The sequence below is a fragment of the Trichomonas vaginalis genome, chromosome IV (assembly GCF_026262505.1).
Source record: "Trichomonas vaginalis G3 chromosome IV, whole genome shotgun sequence".
Taxonomy (NCBI): Eukaryota; Parabasalia; order Trichomonadida; family Trichomonadidae; genus Trichomonas; species Trichomonas vaginalis.
Window position 1 is genome coordinate 31,938,174 of NC_067206.1, and position 17,593 is coordinate 31,955,766.

Consider the following 17,593-nt stretch of genomic DNA (forward strand, 5'->3'; position numbering starts at 1 on the left):
GGCTTATATTTTATATAATCAACTAATAATCCTATAAAATTGTGCTATTCACGTTGCTCAAAGATGTATTGAACATTCACTACTTGTGTATTGATAAAATTAGATATAGATTCTAATGTAAATCGATATTTTGAAAATTCATATATATTTTGTCTTGGTTTGGCATTTGATCGTGTTGAAACCGGAATTGCAATATATATCATCTAAATATATAACTATCAAAATATGAGCTATAGATTTTTAAATTATTCTCCTGAATATGAGTGACTAACATAATTATATTGAATTGAGTAGTAAGAATCTTAAATATTAGAATCTGACGATAATTTATTATAACTGTATAAAGGAACAAGACTATAAATGATGATGAAAATAAAGATTAAATTTAAATCTGAAAATTTGAAAACATTAAGTGTATTGTACACTCTTGTCGGTCACAGTGTCTCATTCCGGGAGACATTTCTCTGAATGTCTCCCAGAATGAGACAATCCCATTCATAATTGAATTGCAAAACTTTGAGCGACAAGAGTGTATTGTGCACTCTTGTCGGTCACAGTGTCTCATTCCGGGAGACATTGCCTCTGAATGTCTCCCAGAATGAGACAATCTTCTGCAATCAGAATGTGATTGCAAAACTTTGAGCGACAAGAGTGTATTGTGCACTCTTGTCGGTCACAGTGTCTCATTCCGGGAGACATTGCCTCTGAATGTCTCCCAGAATGAGACAATCTTCTGCAATCAGAATGTGATTGCAAAACTTTGACCGACAAGAGGTGTATTGTGCACTCTTGTCGGTCACAGTGTCTCATTCCGGGAGACATTGCCTCTGAATGTCTCCCAGAATGAGACAATCTTCTGCAATCAGAATGTGATTGCAAAACTTTGAGCGACAAGAGTGTATTGTGCACTCTTGTCGGTCACAGTGTCTCATTCCGGGAGACATTGCCTCTGAATGTCTCCCAGAATGAGACAATCTTCTGCAATCAGAATGTGATTGCAAAACTTTGAGCGACAAGAGTGTATTGTGCACTCTTGTCGGTCACAGTGTCTCATTCCGGGAGACATTGCCTCTGAATGTCTCCCAGAATGAGACAATCTTCTGCAATCAGAATGTGATTGCAAAACTTTGAGCGACAAGAGTGTATTGTGCACTCTTGTCGGTCACAGTGTCTCATTCCGGGAGACATTGCCTCTGAATGTCTCCCAAATGAGACAATCTTCTGCAATCAGAAATGTGATTGCAAAACTTTGAGCGACAAGAGTGTATTGTGCACTCTTGTCGGTCACAGTGTCTCATTCCGGGAGACATTGCCTCTGAATGTCTCCCAGAATGAGACAATCTTCTGCAATCAGAATGTGATTGCAAAACTTTGAGCGACAAGAGTGTATTGTGCACTCTTGTCGGTCACAGTGTCTCATTCCGGGAGACATTGCCTCTGAATGTCTCCCAGAATGAGACAATCTTCTGCAATCAGAATGTGATTGCAAAACTTTGAGCGACAAGAGTGTATTGTGCACTCTTGTCGGTCACAGTGTCTCATTCCGGGAGACATTGCCTCTGAATGTCTCCCAGAATGAGACAATCTTCTGCAATCAGAATGTGATTGCAAAACTTTGACGACAAGAGTGTATTGTGCACTCTTGTCGGTCACAGTGTCTCATTCCGGGAGACATTGCCTCTGAATGTCTCCCAGAATGAGACAATCTTCTGCAATCAGAATGTGATTGCAAAACTTTGACGACAAGAGTGTATTGTGCACTCTTGTCGGTCACAGTGTCTCATTCCGGGAGACATTGCCTCTGAATGTCTCCCAGAATGAGACAATCTTCTGCAATCAGAATGTGATTGCAAACTTTGACGACAAGAGTGTATTGTGCACTCTTGTCGGTCACAGTGTCTCATTCCGGGAGACATTGCCTCTGAATGTCTCCCAGAATGAGACAATCTTCTGCAATCAGAATGTGATTGCAAAACTTTGACGACAAGAGTGTATTGTGCACTCTTGTCGGTCACAGTGTCTCATTCCGGGAGACATTGCCTCTGAATGTCTCCCAGAATGAGACAATCTTCTGCAATCAGAATGTGATTGCAAAACTTTGAGCGACAAGAGTGTATTGTGCACTCTTGTCGGTCACAGTGTCTCATTCCGGGAGACATTGCCTCTGAATGTCTCCCAGAATGAGACAATCTTCTGCAATCAGAATGTGATTGCAAAACTTTGAGCGACAAGAGTGTATTGTGCACTCTTGTCGGTCACAGTGTCTCATTCCGGGAGACATTGCCTCTGAATGTCTCCCAGAATGAGACAATCTTCTGCAATCAGAATGTGATTGCAAAACTTTGAGCGACAAGAGTGTATTGTGCACTCTTGTCGGTCACAGTGTCTCATTCCGGGAGACATTGCCTCTGAATGTCTCCCAGAATGAGACAATCTTCTGCAATCAGAATGTGATTGCAAAACTTTGAGCGACAAGAGTGTATTGTGCACTCTTGTCGGTCACAGTGTCTCATTCCGGGAGACATTGCCTCTGAATGTCTCCCAGAATGAGACAATCTTCTGCAATCAGAATGTGATTGCAAAACTTTGAGCGACAAGAGTGTATTGTGCACTCTTGTCGGTCACAGTGTCTCATTCCGGGAGACATTGCCTCTGAATGTCTCCCAGAATGAGACAATCTTCTGCAATCAGAATGTGATTGCAAAACTTTGAGCGACAAGAGTGTATTGTGCACTCTTGTCGGTCACAGTGTCTCATTCCGGGAGACATTGCCTCTGAATGTCTCCCAGAATGAGACAATCTTCTGCAATCAGAATGTGATTGCAAAACTTTGAGCGACAAGAGTGTATTGTGCACTCTTGTCGGTCACAGTGTCTCATTCCGGGAGACATTGCCTCTGAATGTCTCCCAGAATGAGACAATCTTCTGCAATCAGAATGTGATTGCAAAACTTTGAGCGACAAGAGTGTATTGTGCACTCTTGTCGGTCACAGTGTCTCATTCCGGGAGACATTGCCTCTGAATGTCTCCCAGAATGAGACAATCTTCTGCAATCAGAATGTGATTGCAAAACTTTGAGCGACAAGAGTGTATTGTGCACTCTTGTCGGTCACAGTGTCTCATTCCGGGAGACATTGCCTCTGAATGTCTCCCAGAATGAGACAATCTTCTGCAATCAGAATGTGATTGCAAAACTTTGAGCGACAAGAGTGTATTGTGCACTCTTGTCGGTCACAGTGTCTCATTCCGGGAGACATTGCCTCTGAATGTCTCCCAGAATGAGACAATCTTCTGCAATCAGAATGTGATTGCAAAACTTTGAGCGACAAGAGTGTGTTATCCACACTATTTGTTTATATACTATGTTTTTAGATCAAACCCTTTACATACAATTGTTCAAATATAATTTTCTCCATTTAATATTTATTTTATATTTTTTGTGCTTTATATAACTTATGGCGTCTACCGAACTATTTTACAGACTCTTCTGAGCTCTTCCCACATATAAACATGTGACAATAACACATACATACTCCCTTCATATTCTGATCTCATGACATATTACCCCAAAAACTATATTTATACAACACACCTCATAAAGTCTCATTTTACACCTATCTAAGCGTTCAGGTTCCGCTGATTCGATTTCTGCTGTCAGATCGTGAAAATATGCATCACATAACAAGATAAACGCAAATTACCTAACTTAATATTTTCCATAAAATTTCTCTTGAAGTTCATCCTCTAAAAACATCATTTTTCAAAAATTTAAATTTTTCAAAAAATGAATGAATTTAAAAGTTTAGATCATATCTAGTCATTACCTAATATTAATTTTGTATTTTAGTTTTTGAGATATTCATTTTACTATACGTATTATTCAGAAAATTAAATATATTTGTGGGGAAAAATGGAAGATATAATAAATGTTTTCATATCGATGAATAGGTAATTTGAAGAAAAAATAATGAATTTTGAACGCTTAGATAGGTGTAAAATGAGACTTTATGAGGTGTGTTGTATAAATATAGTTTTTGGGGTAATATGTCATGAGATCAGAATATGAAGGGAGTATGTATGTGTTATTGTCACATGTTTATATGTGGGAAGAGCTCAGAAGAGTCTGTAAAATAGTTCGGTAGACGCCATAAGTTATATAAAGCACAAAAAATATAAAATAAATATTAAATGGAGAAAATTATATTTGAACAATTGTATGTAAAGGGTTTGATCTAAAAACATAGTATATAAACAAATAGTGTGGATAACACACTCTTGTCGCTCAAAGTTTTGCAATCACATTCTGATTGCAGAAGATTGTCTCATTCTGGGAGACATTCAGAGGCAATGTCTCCCGGAATGAGACACTGTGACCGACAAGAGTGCACAATACACTCTTGTCGCTCAAAGTTTTGCAATCACATTCTGATTGCAGAAGATTGTCTCATTCTGGGAGACATTCAGAGGCAATGTCTCCGGAATGAGACACTGTGACCGACAAGAGTGCACAATACACTCTTGTCGCTCAAAGTTTTGCAATCACATTCTGATTGCAGAAGATTGTCTCATTCTGGGAGACATTCAGAGGCAATGTCTCCCGGAATGAGACACTGTGACCGACAAGAGTGCACAATACACTCTTGTCGCTCAAAGTTTTGCAATCACATTCTGATTGCAGAAGATTGTCTCATTCTGGGAGACATTCAGAGGCAATGTCTCCCGGAATGAGACACTGTGACCGACAAGAGTGCACAATACACTCTTGTCGCTCAAAGTTTTGCAATCACATTCTGATTGCAGAAGATTGTCTCATTCTGGGAGACATTCAGAGGCAATGTCTCCCGGAATGAGACACTGTGACCGACAAGAGTGCACAATACACTCTTGTCGCTCAAAGTTTTGCAATCACATTCTGATTGCAGAAGATTGTCTCATTCTGGGAGACATTCAGAGGCAATGTCTCCCGGAATGAGACACTGTGACCGACAAGAGTCCACAATACACTCATTTAAATCCAAATTCCTTTAAATTCTATTATGTAACATCTCCTATTTTAAACAATCCATTCCATTCTAATAACTAATGATATCCATATACATGGATATCATATCCATTACTCAATTAGCTTACTTAACTTTATTTCCAAAAAAAAAAACTTTGATACAAATACATTTATTCATTATGATCATTACCTTTCACATATAAAGAAATAAACTGATTTCCGATTGCATTTTCTTTGTCCATCTCGCGTACCCATTGATTTGTAATTCTTACAAATTTACCTTCAAGATCCAATCTTCTATAAAATTTAAAATATGGTGATCCATTTCTTGCAATTTCTAATGAAATGATAGCAAAACGAATATAAATGCTACCATCGGAAAACTCCAATATGTCGGGTTGCGCATCTTGGGATTGTTGATTGCTTCCTATGAACAAATATTTGCTCATCTTAATAATTTTCTTTTCCTTAATGAAATCTTTAAAATCTCCGTCATCTGGAAGTTTCAACATTTTGACAAGTTGAACAGTGTTATTTTCATCAATATATACAATACCGCATAGATCTGGGCTGAAGAAATGTGTGATAAACAGCCTTGGATCGCCCTGTTCACGGAAATCGAGATCCTGATAGAACTGTCCTGGAGAAACCCTGACTGATCTGCCCATTCGTAGAAGAATTTCCATGAATCTGAGGACATCTGTGTAAACATCATCACTTTCAATATGAAACAATTTAAATACATCATTAATATCTTCGGGATTATAGGCCTCTAATGTGAGTATTGTAAATAGCATTTGTAAACTTACGTTCAATGAAGATCGTTCATCATTTAAACGTATTTCAAGGCCATTAACGTGATCGACACTGTGGTTTTTTTTAGTTCTCCTATCCGCGAATTCTTTGAGATATTTCGCTTGAGAAAAGCAAATTGCTTCAAACTGCGGAGCCTTATCTACGCAATTGATAAAGGAGGCACCTCCTCTTGCCATTGAGCAGAATATCTGATCTGGAAGGTGTGATGGAGGATCTTCGACTTCAACAGGAATTGGTGAAAAAGCATCAGCGATATTACCAGGTTCGTAATCCGACGGAGGATCAACTGAACTCTCATCCTCAGTTGAATTGAGGTCGTATTCATCAATGAAGTCCAAGTCATCATCACTGAATCCGTCAAGATCTGCTTCAGGATGCCACTCTTCATCATCATCATCGAAGTCGATTTCTCCTTCTTGCCTGCGATATCTTCTTTCAGGAATTTCACTAAAGTCTCGGAGCATATCCAGATTCTCACCTTGTGGTAATGCTTGCTCGGCTTTGTGTATGTATTCTTCCCTGACTTGTTCGATCTTCTCAAGAAATTCGGCAGCTTGCTCATCAGTAACTTTGCTGAGAATTCTTTCATTTTCTCTGAGATCAGCCTCATGCATATTCCATGCTTCGATAATGAGGTTTTCATCGAGACATTTCCAGCATTGGACCAAGATATACACAGCCATTTTCAGTGTGCACACTAAGGTTTGATCGATGGCATAGAAATCCACCACATTCGAGTCGCCATGTTTTTGAGAGCGCCAAAAACCTTCACGTCGAGTGGCTGGCAAAGATCTGTACAACCAACTGGAATGTAAACAAGATCAATGTTGAGTTCTTTTGCCAGGTCCTTCGTCTCCTTGTTCCTGTGGCTGGAGTAAGTGTCGAGGAATAAAATAATTTTGTTATTCCTCCTATAACTTTCATTGTCGCCAAACGCTTGATCATACCAGTCGCGAACCCATTCGAGGTAAGATTTGAAAACCTCATGGGTAGACCATCCTGATTCGGAATGAAGGATCTTTTCATTGCTGATGATCCGGTCGTCGCTCACTTGTTGATGGCACCTGTCTGTCAATCCTTTGCACACAATTGTCAAAGGAAGTTTTCTTCCATCAGCTGTGATGGTTGCAATGATTGTAACACCCTTCTTTTGGTTGTGGTGAATGTGTATATCGACTCCTTCTGATCCTTTAATAGCATAAGTAAGACCGCCTGCAATGCCGCATCCATAGAAAGATTCATCTGCATTTGCGAGCCGCCAAAGCTCGTCTTTGAATCTTTCAAAGAGTTCCGCTTTAATTTCATTGAATTGTTGTATCCGCTCTTGCATTTCTTCTTTATCTTGAGGTCTTCTGTGCCAATGTGCCTTTCTTGTTGTCAGATTTTGCCGCTCTCTAAAGTTCACAAGATAATGAGGAGATATTTCGAAATTCTCTTTTTTCAAAACATGTTCAGTGTAAGCATCTTTAAACATTTCCACAATTACTCGGCACATTTGTGTATTGAAAAAAAAACTTTTTTTCAATAAATTCTGTGATAATGTAGTTGGCTATCAAGAGCTCTCCTTCGTCATCAATAGCTCTGTTAACAAGTAACTGTGCCGTTTTTGGGTTGAATTTTTCATCTTCCAGGTAAGCATTTCTATAATTATACAAGGTAGAGCGAGATATATTTGTAATGGTGACAATTTGATCAATAAGATTTCCGTATGATTCGTCAAAACTAGCTTTTATAAGATCCATTAAAACTTCGACTTTTTTATCGCTCAGAGTTGCCGCATTGAATCTTGGGTCAGGAACTAATTTGCCGAGGAATTTTAATTTTTCTTTGATATCTGGCGGAAGATCTTCTCTTATTAGATGGTCTATGTCAGTCATTAAAAATTTGTCTTGTCACTTTTTTATTTTTTTTATTCTTTTGACAATCTGACTGTAATGCATGAAAATTCGGTTCACTTCATTTTTGACACTTTACATATCGGATGTATTATCTAAGAATTATATTATAAAATAATAATTTTGTGTTTTATAAGTTTATTTGTATAAATTGATTCAAAAAAATGGAAAGACAAGAAGTGGATCTGCCAAATGAAAATCAGATTTATAGTTTTAGAGAGTTACATACATGAAATATGAAAATTGAACTTTGTATACGGAATTGTTGGCTATGATGTACTGATCATGAATCAGTACATCATAGCCAACAATTCCTTCGCAAACAGCGGGAAACTTTGTCTGAATAGTTTAACATTCAGACAAAGTTTCCCGCTGTCAGGGAGGGAATTAGAGGGTAAGAGGTATATATTCATAATGTATACCTCTTACCCTTTCATTCCCTCGAGAAAGTTCAAAAACTTGGGTGCAATCAGTTCTGATTGCACCCAAGTTTTTGAACTTTGTATACGGAATTGTTGGCTATGATGTACTGATCATGAATCAGTACATCATAGCCAACAATTCCTTCGCAAACAGCGGGAAACTTTGTCTGAATAGTTTAACATTCAGACAAAGTTTCCCGCTGTCAGAGAGGGAATGGAAGGGTAAGAGGTATATATTCATAATGTATACCTCTTACCCTTTCATTCCCTCGAGAAAGTTCAAAAACTTGGGTGCAATCAGAACTGATTGCACCCAAGTTTTTGAACTTTGTATACGGAATTGTTGGCTATGATGTACTGATCATGAATCAGTACATCATAGCCAACAATTCCTTCGCAAACAGCGGGAAACTTTGTCTGAATAGTTTAACATTCAGACAAAGTTTCCCGCTGTCAGAGAGGGAATGGAAGGGTAAGAGGTATATATTCATAATGTATACCTCTTACCCTTTCATTCCTCGAGAAAGTTCAAAAACTTGGGTGCAATCAGTTCTGATTGCACCCAAGTTTTTGAACTTTGTATACGGAATTGTTGGCTATGATGTACTGATCATGAATCAGTACATCATAGCCAACAATTCCTTCGCAAACAGCGGGAAACTTTGTCTGAATAGTTTAACATTCAGACAAAGTTTCCCGCTGTCAGGGGGGAATTAGAGGGTAAGAGGTATATATTCATAATGTATACCTCTTACCCTTTCATTCCCTCGAGAAAGTTCAAAAACTTGGGTGCAATCAGTTCTGATTGCACCCAAGTTTTTGAACTTTGTATACGGAATTGTTGGCTATGATGTACTGATCATGAATCAGTACATCATAGCCAACAATTCCTTCGCAAACAGCGGGAAACTTTGTCTGAATAGTTTAACATTCAGACAAAGTTTCCCGCTGTCAGAGAGGGAATGGAAGGGTAAGAGGTATATATTCATAATGTATACCTCTTACCCTTTCATTCCCTCGAGAAAGTTCAAAAACTTGGGTGCAATCAGAACTGATTGCACCCAAGTTTTTGAACTTTGTATACGGAATTGTTGGCTATGATGTACTGATCATGAATCAGTACATCATAGCCAACAATTCCTTCGCAAACAGCGGGAAACTTTGTCTGAATAGTTTAACATTCAGACAAAGTTTCCCGCTGTCAGAGAGGGAATGGAAGGGTAAGAGGTATATATTCATAATGTATACCTCTTACCCTTTCATTCCCTCGAGAAAGTTCAAAAACTTGGGTGCAATCAGTTCTGATTGCACCAAGTTTTTGAACTTTGTATACGGAATTGTTGGCTATGATGTACTGATCATGAATCAGTACATCATAGCCAACAATTCTTCCCAAACAACCCGAAATTTGTCTGATTCCACACTAATTTTATTAATTTATCTAAACTTTTATCTCTTGTTCTAGATAAATTATCATCAATAATAATCTCTTGTTCTATTTCACTATTATATATATATATATTTATATGATTTGATTTAAAAAAAAAATAAATAATTAATAAATCATTTACTCAATATATCAAAAGTTTTATTTTTATATATAAAGATAACTACTTTTAAAAAAAAATACCCTATATATTTTTGCCATGTAAACTTGTCACTTTTGTCAGAAGTGAAGTGAACCGAATTTTCATGCACAACATGTAGTTGTCAGAACGTCAGAAGCTCATATGCAAGATACAGAATATTTTGACGACTTAGCAGAAACTTTGACATCTGACTTTTACAACCACTTGTTCTCATATTTCATGACATTAGATATTTCTAAGTTCAATCCAAGACAAATTCCACATACCGAAGAAAGACAAACATTGTTAGAAGCAAACAAGAGTGTATATGAACTGTTTATAGATGAGACTAACTTTGTGTCATTAGATGAAAGGTCATTGTACGATGAATATAAACAATATTGTCAAGAATATGGTTATATGACAGCTTCTAAACGTACATTCTTGGCAAATGTCAAAAATCTTTTCGAAGTTCAGAACGGCGTATATACAAAGAAAAATTTTTCTGAGTAAATTTTAAAAACAGTATTTTTTTATTTTATTTGAAATGTACGCTGAGTTTGTTGGAGAAGACCGTTGGGAAACTTGTTTGTTAGATGAGAAATATGAAATTCACTGTTGTGAGTCATTTGAAGTCAGAAACAAAAAGACAAAAAGAGTTTTAAGCGGATGGGAGGGAAATGACGGATATGCTATGATGAAGATGGGTGGGAAAAACTATTTAAAACATGTTGTCATTGCAACTCATTTTATACCGAACTCTAACAATTTACCTTTTGTAGACCATATAAACCATATAAGAAACGACAATAGACTTGAAAACTTGCGTTGGGTTACTCGTTCTGAAAACAAATAGAACAAAGGCAAATTTGGAGATATAGTATTCGAATTTGTCGACGAACTAGAAGATGAAACAATTGAAATTACAGACTATGGTAAGCATACGTTTGAGTTTTACTACTATAGCGAAGAACAAGACTCTTTCTACTTTTATACCGGCGTAAACTATAGAAAATTACAAGTATATTTTACTAAGGCAGGCTATGCTTATGTAAACACTAGAGATACAGATGGAAAACACGTTCGAATACTTCTTAACAAATTCAAGAAGCTATATGGCATACCATTTTAAAACGTTTTAAAAAAAAAATATTTTTTATCCGATAGAAAAGATGACGAAATTCATCTCAGTAAACAAGTACATGTCAGGACTTAAAGAAGAACTAGACCCATTCACATATTTGAATGTTTACTTCTACCATTTTGAAAAGTCTTCATTCAGCAAAGTTTGGAACATCGAACCAGTTAAGTTTGCTATTGTGACTAAAAATGGTGCGAAATTTGAAGACTTAGACATAGAAGGTTTGTTAGCAGTCAAAGAAAGTTTTGACAGAAGGTTTTCAAACCTTAAAGAAGGCAAAGCATACAAACTTGTTATACCTTATGAACCAAAGAAAGCAGACGACTATGAATATTATGAGTCTAAGATAGTTGAAGTTCAAGGTAAATTGGGTAAAAAGATTTTAGAGTCTAAGCCAGTGTTTGCTCCTAAAGAGGAAGAGAACATTGACATTGACCCAGAAATGTTCTAAAAATAAAATTTTATTTTTACATGTCAAATTTCTTTTTCTCTGGTTCAGGTTCTTTCTTCTCTTCTTCTACTTTTTTCTCTTTCTTTCCTTTCTTCTTCTTTTCTGGTGGAGTTATGTCAAATTTCTCAGAACCATATTTCTGTAAAAGTTCTTTGTCCTGTAATAGCTCATCTATTCTGTTTTCTATTTCATCTTCAAGAACAGCGCATGTGTCTTCTTTGCATTCTAAGAACTTTTGTTGGACTTCATCTTTCCAATCGGTGTCATCTCTGTCAACAAGTCTGTCATTGACAAATTTTAAGACTGCTCTGCTTAATGTTTTATGGTTCTTGTCATATTCCCAGAAACAGAACTTTAGAACAAATTCACCTTTCTTGTTTACACTATGTAAGATTTTATGGTCGACAGATGTTTTGCTGTCGAAAAGTTTGTCTCGAATATAGATAGCGAAATCGCTAGACATTTTCAAAAAGATAAAAATTTTAATTTTTCTAAAAATATGTTAGAAAAAAAGTTTGCTGACATTGACAAGAAATTTGAGAATGTTTTAAACAAGAACAAGGTGAAGTTAGAAAATGCTCAGATAAAGCCTATACATGACAAGTTCTTATTTGCTCAGAATGGTATAACAGGTCTAATTGCACCACCTGGGTCGGGTAAGACTTTCACTTATCTTAAAATGGCTGCACAACAACAAGAACTAGATGAGAAGAACCCATTCTATGAGTTAGTTGTTATTTGTAGTACTTCTGGTCAATTTGACCAAACCGTCAATTCGTTCAAAGATATTATAAAGAAGTCTAAGTTAGTATGTATAAAGGATACTGAGTTGTTAGATTGGATAAAGAAGTACCAAAGAAGAGTTTTGAAGTACAATGCTATAAATGAGTATATAAATTCTAAGTTTAAAGACCCAAATGAGGAAATGCAGAGATATTAGAAGAAAACACTTCAGAAACAAACAGAAAGAGATAGAATACATTTCGAAGAAATTGCAATCTTACGATTGGAAGACTTACCCTCACAGATGTCTTCTTATCTTAGATGATTTCGCCTCTCTCCTTTGTTAAAGAATAGAGACAAGATATGTGTCGAATTCTTAAGAAGCTCAGACACTTTAACATCTCAGTTGTCATTTGTGTACAGACAGCAAAGAGTTTAAGTAAGGATGTAAAGAGAATACTTACTGATATCATACTTTTCCCTGGATTGTCCGAAGACGATTTCATGGAACTTATGAAAGAGTCCATGGCAGGTAAGTTTGACAGACATGAACTATGGGAGAAGTACAAAGTCATACAAGACCCTCATACTTCTTTCAGAATTCATATCTACGCGAACAAAGTTCAAATTGTAAAAAGTCAAGCGTAAAAAATGTAAGTGTTTAGTCTTAGTAAGTCTGTTGTGGTTCTGCAGCTTTCGGTTCTTCTGGCTTTGGAAGGCATTCAGGAAGAGGAACGTCAGTCATCCGTTTGTGTCCTGTCGGAAGGAAGAACTTTTCCTGTTGTCGGGAAATTTTTTTCCAGTAGGAAGGAAAAATTTTTTCTGTTGGAAGGAAAAACTTTTCCTGAAGTTCGACCAAAAAGTTCTCAATTTTCGAAAATTTGAATGGTTTACGGACGGACAACAGAAAAAATTTTGCCTGTCGGAAGGAAGAACTTTTCCTGTTGTCGGGAAAAACTTTTCCAGTAGGAAGGAAGGACTCGGAATGCAAGAAGGAAGGACTCGGAATGTCGGAAGGAAGGACTTTTCCTGTCGGAAGGAAGGACTCGGAATGCCAGAAGGATTTGACAAGGCAATTTACTTTATAGAGCTACCTGAGCCATCTGAAGTCAAGCGTAAAAATAAATGGCTCATCTACCCTACTTGTTTGAAGTTGTCAAAATACTCTGTTATTTTTTCCTTTAACAATGGCAAATCTTCTTTGAAGGTAAGAATTGTACAACCTTTAATATCATAGTGTGTTTGAGGTAAAGTATCTTGAACTATTTGTTTCACATCTTCATTTGGGGTCATTGAAATCGGTAAGTTTTCGCGATAGAACCAATTTCTGTCAGATTTGTAAATCTTAGCAAGGTCGTAAAAGCTTTTGTTGTTTCTTCTGACTAAATGCAACATAACCATATCTCTGTCTTCTTCATTTTCCATCTCTTCAGTATAAATCATATACTTATAGTTCTTTTCCTTTCCTTTTGGTACCGAACGTGGTATTCTTTTCTGTATGTTTTTGTCTTCTTTCATCATATCTTCTCTCTGCTTTGTACAAAGTTCGTCAAGTAGCATAAGTATGTAGATTGCATAACGAGGTGAAGCCCACATTGCTATTGAACTAACTAGGAACTTATGAACATATATACCTTTTAGATGTGATGGTAAGTTTTGTCTGTCTTGGTACATCTTTTTAAGTTCTACATGTTCAAACTCACTGAGGAGTTCATGAGTGCTATTTAATTCAAACCAATCTTGTGGTTTCATAGTATCTGGAGCAAAACATGCTGTCAAAATACTTTGCATTTGGTACATATCGTCTTTGACCGAACGAATGAGACGGAGTTGTTTGTTATATTGTATCCATTCATATTCTTCATTTATAGCTTCATGGACTATAACTGTTGTTGTGTTCTCTGTTGTTGACATATCTGTCTTTACATACAAAATAAAAAATAAATAAAATAAAACTAACTTTATTTTTTAAAGTTTGGTCATCCTTCACGGTATGACAAATATACTATATTTTACTTAAAAATATGCAAGCGGCTCATAGCTCAGTGGTATGGGCTACCTCGTTAAAGGCGTCGAAGACCTCGGTTCAAATCCCGATTCGCCCAGGTTTTTCCTTTTATGCAGTGAAATTTCATGTACATAGGTTACTTTGGTGTTAGACGCCTAGTGAAGAAATAGAACGATATAAGTTTACATTTGTAAAGTTGGACGATAAAAATCTCTGCTCCTAGCAGTACTGCTACTGTCAGTAAAAGTACTGCTACTGTCAGTAAAAGTACTGCTACTGTCAGAAAAAGTACTGCTACTGTCAGTAAAAGTACTGCTACTGTCAGTAAAAGTACTGCTAATGTCAGTAAAAAGGAAAATTTGAGAGGGTTTTCGACGATAAAGTACTGCTACTGTCAGTAAAGTACTGCTACTGTCAGTAAAAGTACTGCTACTGTCAGTAAAAGTACTGCTACTGTCAGAAAAAGTACTGCTACTGTCAGAAAAAGTACTGCTACTGTCAGTAAAAGTACTGCTACTGTCAGTAGCAGTACTGCTAGGAGCAGAGATTTTTATCGTTGTGGTCCGACGGTTAAGCCACAGACGAATGTCCGACGTCCCACCAACCGAGTCCAATCTCAAACCAGAGGAACCTAAAGCACCAGCCCCTGCACCTCAGTTCCAGCAATTCCAATCTCAATCCAAATTACTACCAATTTCCACCTCAAGGTTACTACCAATTTCCACTACAAGGCTTCCCGAACTACCCTCCTCAGCCTATGCCTTACTTCCCCAACCCTTGGATGTTCCAGCAAGCTCCACCCCAGCAATTCCAATCTCAATCTCAATCGAAGAGAGACCAAGACTTCGAAGAAGGTCTGAACCGTTTACGCAAAGATTATGCCACAGCTCCAATTGAGAGAAAGTTGTTCCCGGACCAAAAATATAATTTAGGTGAAGAGGTGACATCTCACCCGTTTTCTCACCTGTTTTCTCACCTCTTGAATTTGTCAAGACTTCTTCGTAAACGTTATTTTTTAAATTTTGTGAAAACTCAACGGTTTGACACAAGCCCTAAAAATTATTTTACTCAGAATTTTGTTGCTGAATTCAGCAAAAATAATGTTTAGGTGAAGAGGTGAGATGTCACCCGTTTTCTCACCTGTTTTCTCACCTCATGAATTTTCATGATTTCATCGTAAATGTTTTGTCAAACATGAACGTAAATGTTTTGTCATGATTTCTTCTTCGTAATGAGCGTAAATCAGTAAAAATAATGTTTAGGTGAAGAGGTGACATCTCACCCGTTTTCTCACCTCTTTTCTCACCTGTTATTTTATAAGCGTTTTACATGAATTGTACGATGTATATTTGAAATCCTAAACAGTTTTGTAGCTTCTATTTCTTCTGTCAGTACATCGAATGTTTTAACAATGCCGAAAGTCTCTTTATACTTCTTCTTGACGTCAGATAATAGGAAATCTTCTGCTGTTGGATAGTTTTTGTTCAGAAATGCTAACATATCCATTTTATTTTCTGCTGGTTTTTCTGCTTCTTTCTTTAAGTCTGCATAGTCGTTTCGCATACGTTCTATCTCTTTGACGGAGTAGTTATATTTCCTCATTGCTGCTTTACATTTAGAACATTGCGGATTCATTTTTGCGTTATATTCTGAAACCTTACCTGCTAAAACAACCAAGGCGTCAATTGCTCTCTTCATCTCAAACATAGCGGGTCTTATCTGTTCATTCCATACCTTACCTCTTCTATCTTTATCTCTTATCTGCCATACACATTCAGCAACTAACGAAACAAAGTTGTCGTAGGTCTTAAACTCCCCAGATTTATATATGTCAGAAATATTTTTATATACCATGTCGCAATCTTTGTCCATAACCTTATGGTTGCAATGAAATCCAAGAAACTCATAGTTTACCTTTCGTATGAACTTCTTTATTTCTACTGAGTCAGTTGGTTTGACTTCAATTTCGTCGAATTCAGGAATGGTTAGTTTTTGTTGCTGAATTTCAGGCAATTTGGGTAAATGGTCAATAATGTCCTCCATTTCATAAAGATACTGTTCATTTGTTTCATCTTTCGCACTACAGTCTAAATTACTTGTTAAAAGTTCTTGCTTTATCTTCTGGATTTTTGTTTCGAAAGTATATGAAGAAGGAATGAAGCTTTTCATCTCTACTAACATTGACGTAGGATTCATGACTAACGAGTTTGGTGAAGTTGTTGCTAACATGTTCTTACAATAAAAATAAAAAAAAATATTTTATAAAAAACTAAAATATATTTTTTATCTTAAGGAAATTCATGAAAATTCAACAGGTGAGAAAACAGGTGAGAAAACGGGTGAAATCTCACCTCTTCACCTAAACATTATTTTTGTCGAAAAAAATGGTTCATTTACTCACAATATTTTTGTACAAAAAACCCCAAGCTTTTAACCTCTCTTCTGCAGCTTCTAATGCTATCTTAGCGAGTTCATATTCTCTAAATTCTCTCTTTAAATCTTCTTGTTCCCATTGGTCTAGTTCGTATGGCGAGTCTCTATAACCAGAACATATCTCACGTTCATGTTCTATTTGTTTTTCATGCATTTTTCTAACTTCTTCTTCGAACAAAGGTTTTGCATTCTCTACTGTATCTTCAAGTTCTTCTTCATCTAATTTCTCATGAACTTTCTTGTCTATGGAGTCCATAATTTTTCCAACTGCTATGCAATATTTTGGAGAAGCCCACATTGCTATATAGTTTACAAGTCTTGGGTCTACATACATTCCTCTAACCTGTTTGATTTCATCAGGAATTCCTGCATGAATTTTGTATAAAAAGCAACCCGCTGTTTTCCGCGGGTTGGTATATTCTTCACAAAATGCCTCAAAATACTCTTCCCAGGACTTATTTTCCAACAACCTTCTAAAGTCCTTCCTAAACTGCTGACACATATTTGTTGCATTTATATAACCATCCTTGTCTCTACGTAAGACTTCAATACCGTTGTAAGTGCCTTTTGTGAATGTTTCGCCATTAGATTTGTTCGTGAACGTTTTTGCTTCGACTGACATTTCTGTTCTTACAATAAAAATAAAAAATATTTTTTGGTGGGACGTCGGACATTCGTTTGTGGCTTAACCGTCGGACCACAACGATAAAAATCTCGACAAAACATATACGATGAAGTCTCAACAAAACATTTACGATGAAGTCTTAACAAAAAATATACGATGAAATCTATTTCCTGTGTTGTTGTCAAAATGTCATGTTGTCACACTTTTTCAAAAAGATGTTAGTTGACCGAGTGACCGAGTGACCGAGTGACCTGGTCGCCTAAAATATATTTTTTTCTATCTTAAGGAAATTCATGAAAATTCACCTGTTGAATTTTGTATAAAAAGCAACCCGCTGTTTTCCGCGGGTTGGTATATTCTTCACAAAATGCTTGTTTTGAGGTCGAGCCACTTTTGGCTCCACCTCTTTTTTCAACCAAAAACTCATTTTTGTCGAATTCAGCACAAAATTCATGAAAATTCAACGGGTGAGAAAACAGGTGAGAAAACAGGTGAGAAAACGGGTGAAA

General features: G+C 36.7%; 8 protein-coding genes and 2 pseudogenes across 10 annotated transcripts, besides 4 other annotated features; 4 read left to right on the forward strand and 6 right to left on the reverse strand.

The window, feature by feature from the left end:
* Positions 1 to 5,172: 5,172 nt before the first annotated feature.
* On the reverse strand, positions 5,173 to 6,501 carry TVAGG3_0204930 (DNA binding; the record flags this gene model as incomplete). The annotated part of the gene is made up of 1 exon (XM_051226437.1): positions 5,173 to 6,501. One exon carries the CDS (start codon positions 6,499 to 6,501, stop codon positions 5,173 to 5,175), a length of 1,329 nt encoding a protein of 442 aa, XP_051111423.1.
* Positions 6,502 to 6,515: 14 nt separating this feature from the next.
* Positions 6,516 to 7,148, reverse strand: TVAGG3_0204940 (DNA binding; the record flags this gene model as incomplete). The annotated part of the gene is made up of 1 exon (XM_001280196.2): positions 6,516 to 7,148. The coding sequence occupies one exon, from the start codon at positions 7,146 to 7,148 to the stop codon at positions 6,516 to 6,518; it is 633 nt and encodes a 210-aa protein (XP_001280197.2).
* Positions 7,149 to 7,815: 667 nt separating this feature from the next.
* Positions 7,816 to 7,860: a mobile genetic element.
* Positions 7,816 to 7,860: a terminal%2Cinverted (terminal inverted repeat of LTR141 transposon ID:TVAGG3_0204950).
* A 96-nt stretch (positions 7,861 to 7,956) lies between these two features.
* Positions 7,957 to 9,551: a mobile genetic element.
* A 281-nt stretch (positions 9,552 to 9,832) lies between these two features.
* Positions 9,833 to 17,593: part of a mobile genetic element that runs on past the window's edge.
* TVAGG3_0204980 (uncharacterized protein) lies at positions 9,866 to 10,203 on the forward strand (the record flags this gene model as incomplete). Its single annotated transcript, XM_001321918.2, has 1 exon — positions 9,866 to 10,203. A coding segment is annotated over one exon (338 nt), but the record flags the coding sequence as incomplete, so codon positions are not given.
* Positions 10,876 to 11,295, forward strand: TVAGG3_0204990 (protein of unknown function, DUF4108 family; the record flags this gene model as incomplete). Its single annotated transcript, XM_051226438.1, has 1 exon — positions 10,876 to 11,295. One exon carries the CDS (start codon positions 10,876 to 10,878, stop codon positions 11,293 to 11,295), a length of 420 nt encoding a protein of 139 aa, XP_051111424.1.
* TVAGG3_0205000 (uncharacterized protein) lies at positions 11,312 to 11,758 on the reverse strand (the record flags this gene model as incomplete). The annotated part of the gene is made up of 1 exon (XM_051226439.1): positions 11,312 to 11,758. One exon carries the CDS (start codon positions 11,756 to 11,758, stop codon positions 11,312 to 11,314), a length of 447 nt encoding a protein of 148 aa, XP_051111425.1.
* On the forward strand, positions 11,795 to 12,360 carry TVAGG3_0205010 (annotated as a pseudogene). Its single transcript has one exon. A coding segment is annotated over exon 1 (566 nt).
* TVAGG3_0205020 (KilA, N-terminal/APSES-type HTH, DNA-binding family) lies at positions 13,153 to 13,932 on the reverse strand (the record flags this gene model as incomplete). The annotated part of the gene is made up of 1 exon (XM_051226440.1): positions 13,153 to 13,932. The coding sequence occupies one exon, from the start codon at positions 13,930 to 13,932 to the stop codon at positions 13,153 to 13,155; it is 780 nt and encodes a 259-aa protein (XP_051111426.1).
* Positions 14,612 to 15,134, forward strand: TVAGG3_0205030 (annotated as a pseudogene). Its single transcript has one exon. A coding segment is annotated over exon 1 (523 nt).
* On the reverse strand, positions 15,396 to 16,255 carry TVAGG3_0205040 (organellar and viral DNA polymerase type B; the record flags this gene model as incomplete). The annotated part of the gene is made up of 1 exon (XM_051226441.1): positions 15,396 to 16,255. A coding segment is annotated over one exon (860 nt), but the record flags the coding sequence as incomplete, so codon positions are not given.
* TVAGG3_0205050 (uncharacterized protein) lies at positions 16,420 to 17,081 on the reverse strand (the record flags this gene model as incomplete). The annotated part of the gene is made up of 1 exon (XM_051226442.1): positions 16,420 to 17,081. A coding segment is annotated over one exon (662 nt), but the record flags the coding sequence as incomplete, so codon positions are not given.